The sequence below is a fragment of the Spodoptera frugiperda genome, chromosome 13, assembly GCF_023101765.2.
Source record: "Spodoptera frugiperda isolate SF20-4 chromosome 13, AGI-APGP_CSIRO_Sfru_2.0, whole genome shotgun sequence".
In the NCBI taxonomy this organism is placed as follows: Eukaryota; Metazoa; Arthropoda; class Insecta; order Lepidoptera; family Noctuidae; genus Spodoptera; species Spodoptera frugiperda.
The window spans coordinates 1,032,498-1,052,714 of record NC_064224.1 but is presented as its reverse complement, the minus strand read 5'-3'; the positions used below and the strand labels follow the sequence as shown (position 1 = coordinate 1,052,714).

General features: G+C 40.5%; 3 protein-coding genes across 4 annotated transcripts in view; 1 reads left to right on the top strand and 2 right to left on the bottom strand.

Annotated features, from left to right (window-relative positions):
- Nucleotides 1-20,217, bottom strand: part of LOC126911326 (uncharacterized) — a 502,576-nt gene that overhangs the window by 5,157 nt on the left and 477,202 nt on the right. The gene's annotated exons all lie outside the window — the stretch shown is intronic.
- LOC118270548 (octopamine receptor beta-1R-like) overlaps nt 1-20,217 on the top strand; it is a 115,043-nt gene that overhangs the window by 75,810 nt on the left and 19,016 nt on the right. The window lies entirely within an intron of this gene.
- On the bottom strand, nt 5,251-19,537 carry LOC118270698 (G-protein coupled receptor Mth2-like). 2 transcript variants are annotated; one of them, XM_035586438.2, is made up of 9 exons: nt 18,947-19,537; nt 17,836-18,007; nt 16,774-16,965; nt 15,179-15,257; nt 14,029-14,172; nt 9,428-9,606; nt 8,417-8,585; nt 7,725-7,910; nt 5,251-6,877 (listed from the first exon to the last, which is right to left on the bottom strand). In XM_035586438.2, the coding sequence occupies exons 1-9, from the start codon at nt 19,358-19,360 to the stop codon at nt 6,784-6,786; spliced, it is 1,629 nt and encodes a 542-aa protein (XP_035442331.2). In that variant the 5' UTR covers nt 19,361-19,537; the 3' UTR covers nt 5,251-6,783. The 2 variants fall into 2 exon arrangements, with proteins under 2 accessions (XP_035442331.2, XP_035442332.2); XM_035586439.2 differs by lacking the exon at nt 14,029-14,172 and having other exon boundaries at nt 18,947-19,532.

Sequence of the window (20,217 nt, the reverse complement as noted above, 5' to 3'; positions counted from 1 at the left end):
AAAAGCTAAAACTAATTCGTCTAGATCACCAAAGACATTAAAAGTCACTCCCAATTTATTACTAGACGATACCACAAATCTTATACCGCAAACAATCTTCTAGACCAGGGGTGGTCAACAGGTCGATCGCAATCGACCGGTCGATTCCGAGAGCAGTTTTGGCCGATCGCGGACCAGAAATTAAGAAAAATCTTAAAAATTTTTAGTACTAAAGTATGTGTACATATAAATATCTATACTAATATTATAAAGCTGAAATTTTTTTTTTGTTTATTTGAACGCGCTAATCTTCGGAACTACTGGTCCGATTTGAATAATTATTTTTGTGTTGGATAGTCCATTTATCGAGGAAGGCTATAAAACATCGCGCTATAACCAATAGGAGCCGAGCAGAGCGGGTGAAACCGCGTGGAAGTAGCTAGTTTTGTATAAAAAAACTTTTATAAAAAAAAGTTGATCGCGAGGAACTTTTAGAAAAAAAGTCGATCGCGAATACATATAAGTTGGCCACCCCTGTTCTAGACAAGCAATATAACTCTCACAGAATAAACATTGCTCAGCTAAACAGAATATTGAAAGCCAATATCAATATTGCAATCTGAACGTAGTCAATCACTATTTTCAACTGGATCAATATGGATGATAGACACATCAAAACGTTGTGTATTACATATTTTATGAGACTGAGGGTGCTTTTCCACTACAGATGTGCTATGCTACGTTGCTACAGATGCGTATAGCTTTTTTATGGAATAAACTGGCAAATGAGCAGACGAATCACCTGATGGTAAGCAATCACCTCCACGTATGGGCACTTGAAACACCGGAGGCGTTAGAAATGCGTCCCCTATAATTAGGGGTTATTATATGGAAAGATACGTGGTACGATGGCTTCCCTACTATAGCATATTTACTCGAGCTGGATCGCACACTACTTTACGGAAACGGTCACATAGTTTCACAACTTAGCTAGTACATCTTCGTAGCATTACATAACACATATATGGTGGAAAAGCACCTTACAGTAGAGACAAATGAAATAACCATTTATTTTTTGGACCTTAACTCCCAACCTAACCAAATAGAACTAGTGACGTTACTTATTATTATCAGAATATTATTTATTATTATGTACTCTAACACAAGAAAAATTATAAGGGCCTTTTTAAAACACCGGCAATGCACCTGTGCCTTCTCTGGTGTTGCGGGTGTCCATTGGCGGCGCTGATCGTTTATCATCGTTTCCAAATCAAAAGCAGTGCGTGATCAGATCAGCCTTATAAAAATATATAGCAAAAGGCTTATATCATACTCGTATTACGTCAGCAATTCATATTGATTGCTTCTAAAATGTATGAGACTCAAAAATAACCCCTGAAACTAGGAAAACAAAATTAAAATGATTTGCGCAGAAGTCGCATTTGGGATCAATCGACCATCATAGCAATCGAAATAGATCTTGGCATACCTATCTGATATTGAAACGAAGTAATATAGACATTGCAATACAAACATACAACATGTCCTATTTGAATCCGGTTTCATCCGGTTAAAGTGAAGTCTAAATACTCTTGGGACTTCATCTTTGAGTTGGAACATACGTACACACTGCATATCGAGCTATGCATAACCAATTTATTATGGTCTCGCTTTCTTTGAGGTTTGCGTACATTCAACGGTCAATTTATATTGGTTTTGTAAAGGTTGATGTATACTTGAAATGTAGTGACTGCATTTAATTTTGATGGTCGGTATATCAAATGTATTAAGTTTGTACTCGTCTAATGTTTCTCCCCAAAGGAATATGTGACGGAGGTGTTAACGGACTACCTAGCGAGTTACCAGAGATCCGGTTCGAAAAACAGGAGTGGGAATGGGGTGGATTTTAATCAGTAATAGTCTGACACTGCCTCTCACCTCGCAAAAGGTAGGAGAAGTCATTGGATGATTTTCTTCCCTCAAAAACAAGTTAATTTTCACTCATCATTAACAGCCTGTAAGCGACTACTGCTGATCAAAGGCAATCACAATTACAATGTAATATCAACAAAAGGCTTTTCCGTTAAACATCTGGTAAATGAGAATTTATAAGTAGTTTAAAACACCAATGACTCTACCTAATCTGAAATTTCAAATACATAATATGATACCCTGATTCAAAGCAACAATTTATGGATAACACAAAGAGCCGGTTCATGCTGGTATCGCCGTCGCCCAGCCATCTGAGACAGAGACATCTTAACATGACCCAAAAAATAAAAAAAAAGCGTCTAAAAATACAACGAGAGAAAAAATATCTAATCTACAACAATCGTGTGCTTAACCCAAAAACTTTATCAAATTACGTCTCTGCCCAGCCCCTTGTGACCCACTTGAGGTAAGATCTAATATCCGGCAAAAACATCAATTTAATTTGGAACCAGCCTAAAGGCAAATCTAAGATTAAGGGCCCAAGTACACTAAAGTACCTTTTTATTTCTTTATCTGTGACAGTTCAAAGAGTGGAACATAAGTTTTTGGAATGGTAGGAGTGAAAGAGATGGGTATAACTTGTGGCATACTGTAGTTGGTTTTGTTCGTTGGCTGAATTTTAGGATAGTTATGAATGTATAGGCTCACCCCCTATTACATGGAACTTATAACGCAAATGGTGAAAACTGAGTGTATACTGTATAGCGGCATTACGTGGCGTAATGTTCACTTCTGCCTACCCCTTCGGGGATATCTCTAGCAATATAGCAAATATTATTGTAAGGTAGTTTGTCCATACAGTACCATGATAAAAATATCTTCAGACCAACCCATTAAACACACACTACCACAAAAAAACTAAAAAACTTTTTTTTACCGAGAGAGACTAAGTGATTCACTCAGTCTCTCGGTAAAAAAATAAAATATTTACCGCTATATAAAATCCCGCTAGTCCAGATTTAACTTAGAGGTCAAACGGGATCCTCCAAGTCCGTCATTAAGACCATCAATCACCATTAGCGAACTAGGTACAGATGGTTGCAGGTCAAGCTATACAAATCTGCCAATTTATGTCATAGGATTTTCGACCTAATGTCCTAACCATATTGTTGAAAATCGATTAAAGAATGAAAAGTGGACGTTGATCTGCTGGCCACTACATATCAAGCTAAAAAACCATATAATCTGACCGTTGAATGTGAGGAAAGACCATACAAAGCGAGTCCATGATACACTGGTTATGTAAAGCTTGATTGTAGTAATATAGGGCGGACCTGTATATAAGCGGGTTCCAACCAGATGTTAGAGTAAAAAAGTAAATTAAGTACTAACTTTTAATGTTTTACGAAATTATATTAATTTTCAGAAAAAAGTTTCTAATGATCGGTCTGAGTTTGTAGGTTTTAAGTTGTTTTTGGGGGTTTTCAATTAGAGCAAAAAGATCGTTTGTTAATTTTTTTGGTGATCTTTCTTAGCCTATTGGTGTTAGGAACTGAATACCCTTTTTTTTGAGGGGGGAAAATCATCATGTGATGTATGTAGGTAATTTAGTATTAATATTTAGACTAAGTGGGTAGGAAGTAAATATCTGCTCGTCTAGGATTGTTAACCGCCGCGCCAGTCTGCGAATATACGTTGTGCTTGTCATACGATTGTTTTATTCTGCTCACAGTATCCACCTATACCTACATATTTCTCAGTACAAAATCTTATTAAAGACAAGCGTCCACAGGCCCGCATCGGACGGATATCACGCATCCGACAGATCGCACGCATCGCACGGATCGGTCGGATTGGTCGGATCGCACGGATCGGTCGGATCGCACGGATCGGTCGGATCGCACGGATCGGTCGGATCGCACGCATCGGTCGGATCGCACGCATCGGTCGGATCGCACGCATCGGACGGATCGCACGCATCGGACGGATCGCACGCATCGGTCGGATCGCACGGATCGGACGGATCGCACGAATCGGTCGGATCGCACGCATCGGACGGATCGCACGCATCGGTCGGATCGCACGCATCGGTCGGATCGCACGCATCGGTCGGATCGCACGCATCGGTCGGATCGCACGCATCGGTCGGATCGCACGCATCGGACGGATCGCACGCATCGGTCGGATCGCACGCATCGGTCGGATCGCACGCATCGGACGGATCGCACGCATCGGACGGATCGCACGCATCGGACGGATCGCACGCATCGGTCGGATCGCACGCATCGGACGGATCCCACGCATCGGACGGATCGCACGCATCGGTCGGATCGCACGCATCGGACGGATCGCACGCATCGGACGGATCGCACGGAAGATACAACCTATACCTACATATTTCTCACATTCAATGACTTCTCCCGCCTTGAGTGAGGCGGGAGGGAGTGTCAGACTCTTACTGACTAAAAACTACCTCGTTCCTACTTCTGCCCTTCGAGCCGGATCCCCGGTAAACCTGTTAGGTAGTCCGCAGCTCCGGTTCAGGCATCTGCACGGGTCTGGATCCCCGACGGCTGAGGTGCACATTACGGCACGTAATGCCGCTATACAATGTACACCCACTTTTCACCATTTGTGTTATAAATCCCATGTAATAGGGGGTGAGCCTACTGTCATATACTGGGCACAATTCCAGCCCCCGTTAGTACGGGGTAGTCCTTTGAGATATTTTCGAAAAGCCGAAAAAGCCCAGTAATATTTTGTTCAACCCGGGAATCGGACCCGAGACCCCTTGCTCGGCAGTCAGTCATTACCAATAAATATATCTCTTGAAAATTTTGTTACTTAGATAAAACAATAGTCACTATAGTTCCTAAGCCAAGCTACAAAAGGTACATAAATTATTACTGCGAGCATTAACTGAGACACTGCCGCCTAGGGTTGTCAAAACTTTGACGGTAATAAATGATTGTCTTTTGTCTTGTGTTCGGAGATGAAATGTCATAAGTGTCAGTGTGGCTTGACTTGTGATTATTTATGTTTGTTATTGTATGGTATTAATAATAGCGCAAATTCTTGGAGTGTTAAGGGTTATTTTCCACCAGAGATGTGCTTTGTAGCAAAAATAATAATAGCTAAGCTGTGAAACTATGTGATTGTTTCCACCGATTCTAAGATATGTAGCTGTAAGAATAAGATGGGCTATAGTTTCCACGAATGCTAAGCTGTGTGTACCAATAAATATGATTGGTGAAAGCCAAAGGCATCCACAGCAATGTAACATAACACATCTCTGGTGCCTGATGAAATCTAACCAATTTGTAAAAAAAAAGTTTGCAGTAAGAGCCAAAGTAACATTTATTTTAAAATAAACATGACAATTTCTGTTTATTATTTATATATTTTTATATGAGTTTATGATTTTTCAATATTTAAATACACAGCAAAAGTTTTTTACTCCAATAAAAGAAAAAGAAAAAAACTTAAAAACGAAGAACAGTACAGCCCTACCTTTCCTCAAATTAACAATAATGAAGTTATAGCCAGTTAATTTTTGAATAAAATGCAAATTTCTACTTTAAGTCGCTCACAATTGAGTTTAAAATGAATTATTTTACACTTTATTTTAGTTGAAGTATTTTTGGAGTAAACATTTTAGTTTTTTAGTATTTTTATAGTATAGTTAGACTGCCAAACTTAAGGACGGATCACCTGATGGTAAGCAACACGCGTCGCTCATGGATACACCAGAGGAGTTATGAATGCATTTTTTACCTTTTAGGGTTATGTATTTGAGGATTGGGGAATTAGGAAGTAGGGAGATCCGGAGCTGCGGACTACCTAGCGGATTATCGGGGCTCCGACTCGACAAACAGGCGTAGAAACGTTTACAGTCAGTAAAAGTCTGACACTCCCTCTCGCCTGGGTGACATGTCATTGGATGACTTTCCCCCCTGAAAAAAAAATGGAGTAGGGAGGAGAAAAATCCGGTCTCCATTAAATTCACTCAAGCAACGAAACACAACTCCGTGTTTTTTCATTCCCATTTTCTGTAAGGCCATGGCACCACTCCGGTCGAGCCAGCCCATTCGTGTCGAAACATGTCTCTTACACTTTCCACGTCCAAATACGTTGACATTAAAAAGATTTGTAATACCAATACACCTACACTTTCTCCATATTGCTACCGACAACACTGAGCTATACAGAACCAGTTTATCATGATCTCGCATTGTATGAACTTTCCACAGATTCGGCGGTCATTTTATACTGGTTTTGCTTAGCTTGATGTGCAGAAGTGTGTATACTGTACACACATATGTTATAGATCATACACGAACCATCTGGCATTCAAAGATTGTGATATGAATATCTACATGCCGTGAGCGAGCGAAGAGCAATAGAATCGAATATTAAAAAATATATACACGATTGTGTTTTTCTTTTAATATTAAAAGACCTTATGTTAATAAAATATTATTTCTGATCGAATAGTTACAATTAAACAAGTTTTTAATACCTCGAGGCTAAGGGTGCTTTTCCACCACATGTGCTATGTAGCTATGCTACGAAGATGTAATAGCTGATCTGTGAGAATGTGTGGTAAACGAATATACAAAAAAAAAGTTTCTTTGGGAATTTTGTTTGTAATCGCGAGTACAATCATGTGTTTAAATATCGTTCACTAATTACCAGTCACCCTATATTTATAACATATACTTAGGTTTGAGACATAATTCTGTACTTATATGGTGGAAAAATAAAAATTACATAATTATTATTATTGTCTTATAATTATCTGGTTCCTTCTGTCAGTACAGGAGATTCTTGTTGTTATCTTCTACTCTGTTCTTCTGTTCGAATGACTACTGACTAATTTATATTAGCAGAATCTTTCTTTCTTAAACTCCTATCTCCATCCGTTGTCCCAACGGTTTTCAAGCTTAATGTGCTATCTGCGTTAAACCTGCAAATACATAATTGTCTGTTATTAGTTTTGCAACGTAGATAACTAAATAATAAAATTCTTTTCTGAGTGGAGGCCGCTCAACGGCCACAGAAGTCGCAGCAGGCCCGAAAGGAGATGGCGGGATTAACTTTTTTTTTTAAGTTGCCCCACACTAGGATTTTCTCCTGTATCGTGGGTGCGTTTACAAACATACAAGTTCACATACACATGACACCCAGACTCGGTACAACAATTTGTGGTTCACACAAAGAGTTGTACGGTTGGTGTGGTGGATAGGTAACCGGCTGCCGAGCAACGTGTAGCGGGCTCGATTTCCGCACGAAGCAACTATCTGTGTCTCTAAAATCTTTATAAAGAGAGTTGAAAGAGTGTAACGTGGATAATATTTGATCCTGTATATAAAATGAGACAAACTGACGATACAATGATCAGTTTGTACTTGTTTAAATGAAATGATGCGGTATTTGGTTACATTAATTTTGGCAGAATTTTGGCCGAAGGGTGTCATATACCGACGTTTTCGAGGCAGGCTACGTGACACCGAGCAGCGTAATACGACGCCACGCACCGTCACATCGTGTGACCTCCATAATTATTAATAGCATGATTATGTATTTATATTTATTGATGCAAATCAATAAATTAAAAATAATAATATCATATTGTCCAATTTGCTAGATTAATATAAATCAAGAGTGAATAGGTTACTTATGGGCAGACGTGCTCCATCGTAGGCCGCATCATCACTTATGTACCATCAGGCGAGATAGAGGCCAAACGTTGGCCCATTTAACATAAAAATCATATTGTCCAATTTTTTGGATTATTATAAATCAAGACGAACCTCTTCTTGATCATGATCCAAGTATTCTTCTTGCAGACGAAGATAATGAAGATGATTAGGCCGATGAGTACGTTGTAAGCGTCAGTCACCCACCAAACCGCGTCAGCCTGAGGGACCAAGTAGCTGATCACTTCTAACATCCAGCTGATGCCCATGACAATGAACAACTTGACGTAGACAGTGAACCTGGAACATATTAATTAATTATACATTTTTCACCCCAATAAAATTTTAGCAAAGGAGAGCCATTGTTCGGCACGAATGGGCCGGCTCGACTGGAGTGATACCACGGCCTCACAGAACATAAACGTAAAATATCGCTTGCGTTGTGTGAGTGAGGTTACCGGAGGTTCAATATTCCCAATCCCCAATATTCCCCAACCACAACCCTTAAATTCCTAACCCCCTAAAGGCTTCGCACTTGTAACGCTTCTGGTGTTTTGGGAGTTCATGGTCGGCGGTGATTACTTACCATCAGGTGATCCGCCTGCGTTGCCGGCATTTTGGGGGTTAGGAATTTAAGGGTTGTTGGGGAATCCGGGATTGGGAAGGGGGGAATTGGGCAACGAAACACATCGCAAGCATTGTTTCACGTCGGTTTTCGTTGAGGTCGTGGTATCACTTCGGTCGAGCTGGCCCATTCGTGCCGAAGCATGGCTCTCCCACACTTAAATTTATATTTGAGAACTTACCTTTGAGTATGCTTTCTGTTCGCATCGTGTGTGGAACTCTCACTGCCTCGCAACATTTTGGATTCTTTTTTAGATTTCGCTATTCTCATGGCAGTCATAGTGAAGAATATCAGATTTGCGACACAGAGGATAAAAATCGGTCCATAAAAGTACAATATTTTGCTGGATCCTGTAATTAGTTTGATTAGGTTACTTATTTGTACTAATATTGCTTTATATTGAAAGCCGTTAATTTTCGCAAACAGACTGAGTTTATTTTAACCAAAAAAGAATGTATGAGTCACTTTAAAAGTACTTGCCACGGCTTTAATGGGAGGTAGTATTGTTGAAGATTACAATAGTAAATATAAATTATTGATTTGACGAAGCGACGTGTCGTGCGTATTTGTGAAACACTTTATGCAGAGTAGAGTCAATGTTTATTTAACTTCTTAATGTTCACGAATTGCTTCAACTGGTCTGGGGTTTAACTGCTCAATGCTCAAATTGCGTACAATTTCTTCACAATTGTGATCTTGAAACGCAACACTACCTCCCATTAAAGCTGTGGTTGATAATTTTAGAACAACTTATATATAGTTCACATGGACGCTATTAAACAATTGTCATCTCATGTTCTTTCCCCTTAGCATTTACCCTCGTATCACGCACACTATGTCTTTATTTTCCTTGATATTTCCCCTTTACTAACTGATCAATTTTCCATACATCAAGTTTTAGGGCTGATTTTTCTAAAGCCAGATAATTTTATCGGAAAACGAATTTTGAATTTTTAACACTTTTGCCATACAAAAAGGACCGAGAAGGTCGATAGATAAACTAGTTACTATATAATTACAATTACTTTAACTGCACCGTTTCAACCCAGCAGTTAACTTGCTATTTATATTTTAACATAAAATCATATATCGTGTGATATAAGATATCTGATAACAATAATACAAAGATGTTTTAGGGTTCTTTGAGTATTGTTTACAAAGCAAAATAGGCGTTCTTGTGCGACAACCTTACCGGTTAAGAAACAGCCTTGTGTCCTAAGATTAGGCATAATTAGACCATTCGGATGAAAATTCGAGAATTCGAGTGCTGCCAAAAGAATGGTCAGGATCGTTGGTCCTCCAAAAGCATAGATGGAATAATAGCCAAACTTCTTGTTTTGTGAACCATTGCCGCCACGACCTCGTTTGCAACTGAAAAATAACAAATAAACATAACATTAAAAGTTATCCCTTAATTACTCTAACGGCGGAATACTGAAATGATACTCAATTTTAAGTTGTACTTAAATATCGTGCTATCTCTGTCATTTACAAATTTGTAGAGACAGAACTATTCTCGAGCGCGTCTTAAAATTGAGTGACGTTTGAGTATTTGACTATAAGAAGTAGGTAAACATTCAACTATACAATGCGAAAGTTTGTCAGTACGGATGCTTATTATTCGTCTACACAAAAAATACTGGAGTGATCGGGATGTAATTTGGAATAGGGATAGATACAACAGGTCTAGAACAACACATAGGCTACTTTTTATTCCACGGGAATACAGGTAAAGTCGCTGACAGAAGCTAATATTATCATTAATATATTTACAATTTATTTAAAGATTACAATATTTATACTAAGTGTGATTCTATCAGATTAAAATTAATTAAGTCTTTGACTGCCAATAGAAAACTGTTGAAGGTAAATCCTCCACTAACGTCGGTCACTGGTGACCACCACGGCGTTCAATGTGTTAATGAATTATTTCTAATGCTAAATCTGCAACGCTGCTGATTACAGACCTTAGGCGATAGCCTAACACCTCCTTCCTTTTTTTTTGAGGGGGGAAAATCATCTAATGCCTTCTCCCGCCTTGGACGAGGAGTGTCAGACTCTTACTGACTATAAACCACGCCGTTCCTACTCCTGCTTTTCGATCCGGAGCCCCGGTGAACCCGCTAGGTAGTCCGCAGTTCCGGATCAGGCATCAGCTCTACTGGGCCCCATCTGTGGTGGTCTGACGGTTCTTTGAGGCGCGCGCGGAACGCGACGCGCCGCACGCACGGGTCTGGTTCTGGTCGGGCGGCGAGCTACCCTTGCTCACCGTCCCTTGTTTGATGAGGGATATGATGCAATCTTCGGATTTCTCTGTGGGCTGGATGTTCAATGATGTACAGAGTGATTTCCTTTTCTTTCTTTATTCTTTTATAAAAACGTTGCCCCACACTAGGATTTTCTCTTGTGTCGCGGGTGCGTTTATAAACATACAAGTTCATCAACACATGACACCCAAACCCGAGACAACAATTTGTGGATCCACACAAAGAGTTGCTCCGTGCGGGAATCGAACCCGCTACCCGTTGCGCGGCAGCCAGGTGCCCAGCCACCGTACCAACCGTGCAGTCATAGTTGGACGTCTTGGGTGGTCTTCTTGCAGTCCTCGTTCAGGTATGAGTACTCGTTGGCTCCCAGTACTAGGTATTTGGTTTTGGGGATAACTGTTAGGTTTTGTTTGTCTGGGATGAAATATGGATGGATAAGGGTTAGAATTAATGGAGGGGATATCTAGTATACAAGTTAGAGTGCGGTGCGCTTTAACGCTTGTAGACATAGTTGTTTTCTATGCTATGAATATTTTCTCTATATTAATGTTAATTATTATGTTATCGGCTTACTCACGTAGTGTTTTGACGATTAACTCGACTAGTTTCAAGCCATGCAAGAGGCTCATATTCATGAGGAGCATTTCGCGACACACGACGCGGCGATTGTCACGATGCTACTGACGACTCGAGTTTCGCGCCCATCGCGCCCTCTGCCTGGAATCGCGCGTACCATACGGCGCGTGCGACGTTGTTGGCTCGTTCGACTCGTTCGCCGGCGGCTGCGTAGGTGTTGGGTTCGATTCTCGGGTCGACGCAAAGACGGTGCTGCATACCGCGCTCACTGTGTCACACTCCAGACCCGCAACATTGTAGGCTGACGCAGATTGTAGACTTGGCTTCCAGGCAGGAGGTAATGCCCAGCCACCGTCTCTGTTGAAGTTGGGACGACGACTTATTTCGATGGCCTCACGTACTTTCCGCGGTACGAAGTATTTCTCCCTCGCTAGTACGGAGACCTTGTCGAAACGGAGGAAGTGAGTCGTGCCCGCGCTACAAGCATGCTCGGCTACTGCAGATGTATGGGTGTCCATGTTCTTCACACTGCGTATGTGTTCCTTTAGTCTGGTTGTGATGTTGCGGCGAGTTTCCCCGATGTAACTCGAGCCACAGTCGCACGGTATCATGTATACCCCGGGAACTGCCAGTGGATCCTTGTCCTTAGGCGAGCGTAATAAGTTTCGTAATTGACCGGGTGGGCGGAAGATCGTCCTGATGCTGTATCTTCGGCGTAACAGGTGTCCGATGGTGTCGGTTACTCCTTTCACATAGGGTAAAAATGCTGGAGTCCGCTCCGCAACTGCCGGTCGTCTTTTACATGATGAGCTCGCCAGTCGAGTACATTGGCGCCAGTTGTACCCATTAGTTTCCAGTACCCGTCGAAGGTGATCAAGTTCCGCGTCAATGTACTGGGGATCACACAGGTTCAGTGCCCGGTTGATTAAAGTACGGGGAACAGAGGCAAGGTGGGAGGGATGATGGTGTGAGTCGGCTCGTAGGTACCGGTCCGTGTGTGTTGGTTTACGGTAAACCGTGTGTGTCAGGCGGCCGTCCGTTTCACGCCTCACGAGCACGTCTAAGAACGGCAGCATTCCTTCTTTCTCCTCCTCAGTAGTGAACTGAATGCTACCGTGCACCGAGTTTAGGTGTCCCACGAATTCCGCCACATGTTCCCGGTTGATGACAGCAAATACGTCATCAACATATCTCCACCAGTATCGCGGTCGCACCGGGGCGGATGTTAAGGCTTGACCCTCAAACCACTCCATATACATATTGGCAACCACTGGCGCTAGTGGCGAACCCATAGCAACCCCGTTAACTTGCTGGTAATAATCCCCTCTCCACAAGAAATAACCGGTTGTCAGGCAATGGCTTACACAATCAATGTATGACTCACACCATCATCCCTCCCACCTTGCCTCTGTTCCCCGTACTTTAATCAACCGGGCACTGAACCTGTGTGATCCCCAGTACATTGACGCGGAACTTGATCACCTTCGACGGGTACTGGAAACTAATGGGTACAACTGGCGCCAATGTACTCGACTGGCGAGCTCATCATGTAAAAGACGACCGGCAGTTGCGGAGCGGACTCCAGCATTTTTACCCTATGTGAAAGGAGTAACCGACACCATCGGACACCTGTTACGCCGAAGATACAGCATCAGGACGATCTTCCGCCCACCCGGTCAATTACGAAACTTATTACGCTCGCCTAAGGACAAGGATCCACTGGCAGTTCCCGGGGTATACATGATACCGTGCGACTGTGGCTCGAGTTACATCGGGGAAACTCGCCGCAACATCACAACCAGACTAAAGGAACACATACGCAGTGTGAAGAACATGGACACCCATACATCTGCAGTAGCCGAGCATGCTTGTAGCGCGGGCACGACTCACTTCCTCCGTTTCGACAAGGTCTCCGTACTAGCGAGGGAGAAATACTTCGTACCGCGGAAAGTACGTGAGGCCATCGAAATAAGTCGTCGTCCCAACTTCAACAGAGACGGTGGCTGGGCATTACCTCCTGCCTGGAAGCCAAGTCTACAATCTACGTCAGCCTACAATGTTGCGGGTCTGGAGTGTGACACAGTGAGCGCGGTATGCAGCACCGTCTTTGCGTCGACCCGAGAATCGAACCCAACACCTACGCAGCCGCCGGCGAACGAGTCGAACGAGCCAACAACGTCGCACGCGCCGTATAGTACGCGCGATTCCAGGCAGAGGGCGCGATGGGCGCGAAACTCGAGTCGTCAGTAGCATCGTGACAATCGCCGCGTCGTGTGTCGCGAAATGCTCCTCATGAATATGAGCCTCTTGCATGGCTTGAAACTAGTCGAGTTAATCGTCAAAACACTACGTGAGTAAGCCGATAACATAATAATTAATTTAGTATGTCTCACGAAAGTTACAATAAAATTATATTAATGTTATGCACTGATCTGAACTGGTTGATTTTTTTAATAACTACCGTTACGTTTATAAGACTGTGCAGATATTATACTCGGGTGCATAACTTCTAACTGTGCTTCATAGCATCTTTTAAAATAACAAGCTTGTCTGAAACTATCTGGATGCACATGTACAAATCTAAGAAATGTAATCTGCTTATAACTAAATTATTATTCAGATCGGTGTTTCTTAACATTACATGACATGATAATTTTGACATAACATGAATATTTTTTTAATGAATTTAAATTAATTAGTATAATTATTGTTTTACATGAAAACTACTGTAATGTCTAACATTTCCATGAACTTAACTTATTTGATATTTCTACACCAGAAATGGTAGTATATGTGATTCTATGTTCAATCTAAAATCTCAGTGTCTCTTTACACCCATCTTCTTTTGGTTATTGTCTAGGAGACGATATTATTTACTGAATTCTTTATTGTATGGTTTGCAAAAACATCAGGAATGGAATAGGATACTGGAAGTCCAACTAGCACTCACCCCAATGTGTTAGGCATCTCCAGCCGGGCAGGGTCGAACATCCAGATATCCAATTCATCAGAAATTCCACAGGATACCCGATGGCCGTCGCCAGAGGTTCCAATACTGGATCGCGAGGCTAACGATTGATACCGTACACCCAAGCTGAAGAGTTTTATTCAAACTAAGTGCCGCAATCTTACGGACAGAAAAATATCGGTAATTGCGGTTCTTGTTAAACAAAAAAAATTATTTTTACAATGTTTATAGTAATAGTGGTTCTAATTTTGGTTGCTAAAGTAGCAACGCTGCAGTTTACAGAAGCACGCTTAGTGACAGGGATTCATCCCTTGGCATCGTCAGGTTGTCGGTATCAGGCTTTAGGCGATGGCCTAACTCCAGTGTCTCTTCTTTTTTTAGGGATATCATTTTGAAGTGACTAAGCCTCTCATCATAAGGCAGCTTTTTGTTAGGTATCCCAGATGAGTAGGCCAAGTGCCACCATTTTTTAATCCTCTCCGATCTTAATATGTGGGTGGCATAATATTCCAAAATGCTACCAACCAAATAATTATAGAGTAATATATTGGTCCGTTTATGACGAAAGACAGCAACAATTCAAATCACAAACCCTAGAATTTTATATGCTTTTTAACCGTATTTTCAATATGGGGAACAAACGTTAACTGACCATCAAACACTATAACCAAATCTGATTGTCTTTTTGCACCAAGCTTGTGGCGATGTAGTGTGAAAATTGCATGAATTTAGTTTTTCTAGTGAACTTTATATGGTAGCACTTGTTAGTGTTCAATTGCACACCATTATCATTCATCACGTCTATCAACATCTCTCTGTAGCAACTCAGTGACAAGATTCGATTCAATTTGTATACACACGCATACATGAGACTCTCAGAAAACTTTAACTATGCTGCGAGATTATGACAAATAAAATAAATAAAACTGGACCAAGATGTGACCCTTGAGGAACACCCAATGTGACGAAGTAGGAGCCAGATCGGTAACCAATTGATTTGCCTTTCCCGATAACGGCATTATGCAAAACAAATTTCAAATTGGACTAATAGTTTTGGAGGTTAGCGCTTTTGAACAAACAAAGTTTTTAGCTTTATAATATTAGTATATAGATAGATTAATGACCAATTTACCTGAACGTCCATCGGATGTCGTAGCACATCACATTTAGCCAGAAGAATGCTGCCAGAAGGAAGAAGTACACGAAGAAAGCTAGGACAAAAATATTACTGTCTTACGTCATTTATTCCCAAAGTGTGGGAGAGCTAGGGGTTTGAACCTGAACCGTGAGTATCGGAGAATAACCGGTAATATGTAAAAGTACTCGATTGAAATCAATCGGGTGTTAACCGATTAAACTCCGGTGATCGTATTATATCTAAATGGAATATTTTTATGAAAAAATATTATTTTTCAATACCATCAGTTTTTAATTTAATACATAATTAAGATAATTTATTTACTGATTTGCTTCTTTCGAATGATATTAATTATTTCGGTCATCAACTCAAAGCGCCAATCGGCCAACACCGTTTATGTGGTTCAATTCACTTGCTACTAGCTTTCCAAAGAGTTCAGGGTTCGTTCAAGTCCAATTATCTATTCTGTTTTGTTTTTCAATTAATAAAAACTTGATTTAGAATTAATGTTTTTTATCACCGGTGAATCTCCGGAGATCGGCAAATCACCGGTGAATTTCACCGGTACGACAGATTTCACTCCGGTGCAAACCACTAGGGAGAGCCATGTTTCGGCACGAATGGGGCTGCTCGACCCACAGCCTCACAGAAAACCGACGTGAAACAACGCTTGTGTTATGTTACGTTGTGTGAGTGAGGTTACAGCCCAATTACCGCAGACGCGTTGCGACATCCCCGCGTCTGCCCACGTTGCTCATGATGAAGTGTCTCTCTGTGACTCGAAACTAAAAGCTGTCATAGATGCGTGTCAATATAAAGTTAAACAATATGTTTGCTTTTAATGTCTTAAGGAAAAACAAATACTTATATTTCTTTATTTATAGCCATATAAAAATAAAGAAATTAAACTAGAAATCTATACTAATCGATCACCACCAAAACAAGTGATATTTTTTAATATCTAAACGAGTTTTTTTTTCTTTTTGAAGATTGATGTTATGTAGAAACAACGTCATTAGTAATCTTCGTTTTTTAAGGATAATATTAATTCAATGTGTTTTCCTGTTTGGTCAGACGTTTTGTTAAATATTTATTTAAATAATACAAAGAAAATAAAAACGATCGGTAACATTTATTCTCTATTTTTGGATTTTTTATGGTGTGGTGTTGCCGGCCTTTTGCCGGCGGCGTTATGAATATTATTAAAGTAATTGGGTCTCCGGTAACCTTACTCATACAACGAAATACAACACAAGCGTTGTTTCACGTCGGTTTTCTGAGAGGCCGTATCACCTCGGTCGAGCCGACCCATTCGTGTCGAAGCATAGCTCTCCCACCACCAGTTAATCACTAACAAAATTAAATATTAACAACCCAATATTAGTTATCTAGAAAAGTAGTAAACAAAATACATACATACATACTTACATACATAACCTCACACCTGTCTCCGATGAGGTAGGCAGAGACAATGGAACGCCAATTGCTACGAATCTTCATACCTCTTTCGCTTTATCAACAGTCATCAGTCTTTTCATACATGCTGTTCGAGTAAAGAAAAGTGAAAATATAATTCATTTGGTACTTACTTAGAACGACGCACATTTCTTGAGTCATCTCTTCGAATAGGATGAGGATCTGCATGGTGGCAAGGATGAGGAAACCGACGAATAAACAGAGTAGGTGTGCAATCAGCACCATGCCATGAAGGTTCCTCAGTTCTGGCAAACCTCCGTAGACTGCCACCGTCAGGAGAATGAAGAAACAGGATATCAGCATACCTGTAGAAATCAAAACTGTATTTAAAAAGAAAGTCGTGTCACTATTTATTTTTATTGTATAAGCTCTAAGTGTGGAAGAGCCATGCTTCGGCACGAATGGGCCGGCTCGACCGGAGTGATACCACGGCCTCACAGAAAACCGACGTAAAACAACGCTTGCGTTGTGTTTCGTTGTGTGAGTGAGGTTACCGGAGGCAAATTCCCCCCTTCCCAATCTTCCCCATCCCCGATTCCCGATTCCCGAACAACAACCCTTAAATTCCTAACTCCCAAAAAGCCGGCAACGCACTTGTAACGCCTCTGGTGTTTCAAGGGCCCATGGGCGGCGGCGATTGCTTACCATCAGGTAATACGTCTGCTCGATGACCGGCATGTCTCATAAAAAAAAAATAAGCTGGTATACAGCCAGATGGATCACCTGATGATAAGCAATCGCCGCCGCCCATGTACACCTAACATACCAGAGGCATTACAAGTGCATTGTCGGCCTCTTTGGGATTAAGAATTTAAAGGTTATTAAGGCATGGTAAGGCGCGCGTAATGTTCCAAAATTTGTTGTTTTGATATTGCGATAAAAATAAAACTAATGAGTATACAAAAAAAAGTTTCTTTGGGAAAGTTGTTGGTAATCATGAGTACAATCACGTGTTTAAATATCGGTCACTAATTACCTGTCACCCTACATAATACAGCTGAAGAATTGGTTTGTTGTTTCGACGCGCTAATCTCCGGAACTACTGATCCGATTTGCATAATTCTCTTAGTGTAGGATAGTCTATTTATCGAGGAAAGCTATCATTACAAGCCAAGTAGAAGATGAAACCGCTCAGGAGTAGCTAGTAATAGTAATATAATGATTGTAGTACTTACAACTACTGCTCATAATATACTTGTTGTCATTTTCCTTCGTGAGGACGTAGCAGTAGAGGGCATTGAGGTGTGGGCCCTCAGTGTCCGAGACGAACGTGTCGATACAGTATTTGCTCGCATCATAAGTAAACGTCCGGGGCGGATCATCTACATTCAAATACAGCATTCCATCCTGGCAATTATATAAACAAAGGTTATAATATCGACTGCACGGTTGGTGCGGTGGCTGGGCAACTGGCTGTCGCGCAACGGGTAGCGGGTTCGATTCCCGCACGGAGCAACTCTTTGTGTGATCCACAAATTGTTGTTTCGGGTCTGGGTGTAATATGTATGTAAACTTGTATGTTTGTAAACGCACCCACGACACAGGAGAAAATCCTAGTGTGGGGCAACGTTTAAGTAAAAAAAGAAAAAAGAAAAAAAAAAGATAAAGACGACCCCACAGAAAACCGACGTGAAACATCGCTTGCGTTGTGTTTCGTTGTGTGAGTGAGGTTACCGGAGGCCCAATTCCCCCCTTCCCAATCTTCCCCATCCCCATTCCCGAACAACAACCCTTAAATTCCTAACTCCCAAAAAGCCGGTAACGCACTTGTAAAACCTCTGGTGTTTCAAGTGTCCATGGGCGGCGGCGATTGCTTACCATCAGGTAATACGTCATAAAAAAAATTAAATAAAAAGATAACATAAGTAGGTAATATTACTTCTTATCGTTATATCAAATTTTTTTTTGGTGTGTTATTGTGATAAAAAAAATATTCAAAACTAATGAATACACAAAAAAAAGTTTCCTTCGGAAAGTTATTTGTAATCATGAGTACAATCACGTGTATATATTAATATCGGTCACTAATTACCAGTCACCTTCAGACTAAACTAAATACAAAAAAAAAACTTACTTATAGGTACTTATACTTTTAATACTATAAATTTAAAACAATGTTACAAATTATTATGTAAGTAGATTAAGTAATTTTGAGGTGCCCAATAGGGTCCATAGTTTGAACATATTACTATATAAAATTGTAGACCACATTGCACACTATGGATGCATTAAAGTGATTACATTTGATTATATAAAAACTGTATTTTTAAGCGAGTAATATCTCACCTTAGTCAAATTAAAATCCGGGATATTTGGATACATTAGATATCTTCGCTCTTTCTCCGGATCACAGGTCATTCTTCCAAATAAAAAAACATAATTTGCTTGAACATCATCTTGATAAGCCACCAATGGGTCAGTATAATTAGGACTAGTAAATTCAACACATTCCTTCGTTGTTAGATTATAGTACAAGCCGAAAGGACAACATTTTCTAATGCATCGACGTCCGTTGAGACATACACAAGCCCTCTCTTCACCATTTTCACCAATATACAATTCGCTTTTATTAAATGTGTGTCCAAGATACGTTCCATTATTTAATTCGGCCGTAGCAAAATAATTACAAGGTGGTTGTTCACATTGTGTCCCGATAGTAATTGCAAATATTATCGCTAACGATAGCCAAATCGCGTTCATACTGTTAAATTCGATTTCGCACACCCACACAGTTTGTCCGTTCTTAAACTACTAATAATATAGACATGTATTTAATGGAAATACTCTCGAGAGTCAGTCGCGATTTTATTTTAAAAGCGGTCTAGTCGGCGCGGTGACGACTCGAACTTGCTTGTCGGTGTGGCTAATATGCATGCAGGTTCACCCAACAAGTGTGCAAGTGAGATATATTCATAACATACCTAATCATTAAATAGCAGTGTGGTAGATTTTTTCCGCAGAGGAAAGCAATATGAGGATATATGACAAATTCATAGTAAAATGGCAACGCAAAGAATACGATTTGCTCTTTCGAAGATTGGGCTTTATGAAAAAACTACCGCTTCAATTAACTACAAATAAAGTTAATTAAACTCATTAGTAATCAAACTTTTTCGGTTCGGTTTTGTTTTGACGATTTTACGGTGGATGTTTTGTTATTTATTTGCACCCAAATTTGCGCTAAAATTACTAAAGAAACGAAGACTTTGACGGCTTATAACTTTTTAGTGGTGGAATATTATTCAAATCTAAAACTGTATCGATATAGTTAATGATGAGACAAAACGATGTCATGTTTAATTTTGAATGTATGATGCCAAGCAGTGAGGGAAAACCACCTTGAAATTTGTATGGGAAAAAGAACGACTAAATCGATTATTACTTAAGAACCAGTATAGCTATACTAATACAAAATACTAACAAAATGCTTAAAGAATACAGTATGTTAACTAACAAAGGGCGTTCCTGTTAACCCGCAATAGTACTGCATCCGTAGAAGCTAAAAAATATTACGATTCAAAAACAAAACGTTATGTTTTTTTTATATTAAAATATTC

What these genes read in the sequence shown, in the direction of transcription:
- LOC118270698 (XM_035586438.2), bottom strand. Translation starts at nt 19,360, where the DNA reads ATGAACGCGATTTGGCTATCGTTAGCGATAATATTTGCAATTACTATC. An exon ending in GTATATTATGAGCAGTAGTT is followed by an intron (nt 16,966 to 17,835) that starts GTAAGTACTACA and finishes TGATTTCTACAG; the next exon opens with GTATGCTGATATCCTGTTTC. An exon ending in AGAAATGTGCGTCGTTCTAA is followed by an intron (nt 15,258 to 16,773) that starts GTAAGTACCAAA and finishes TTTTTGTCCTAG; the next exon opens with CTTTCTTCGTGTACTTCTTC.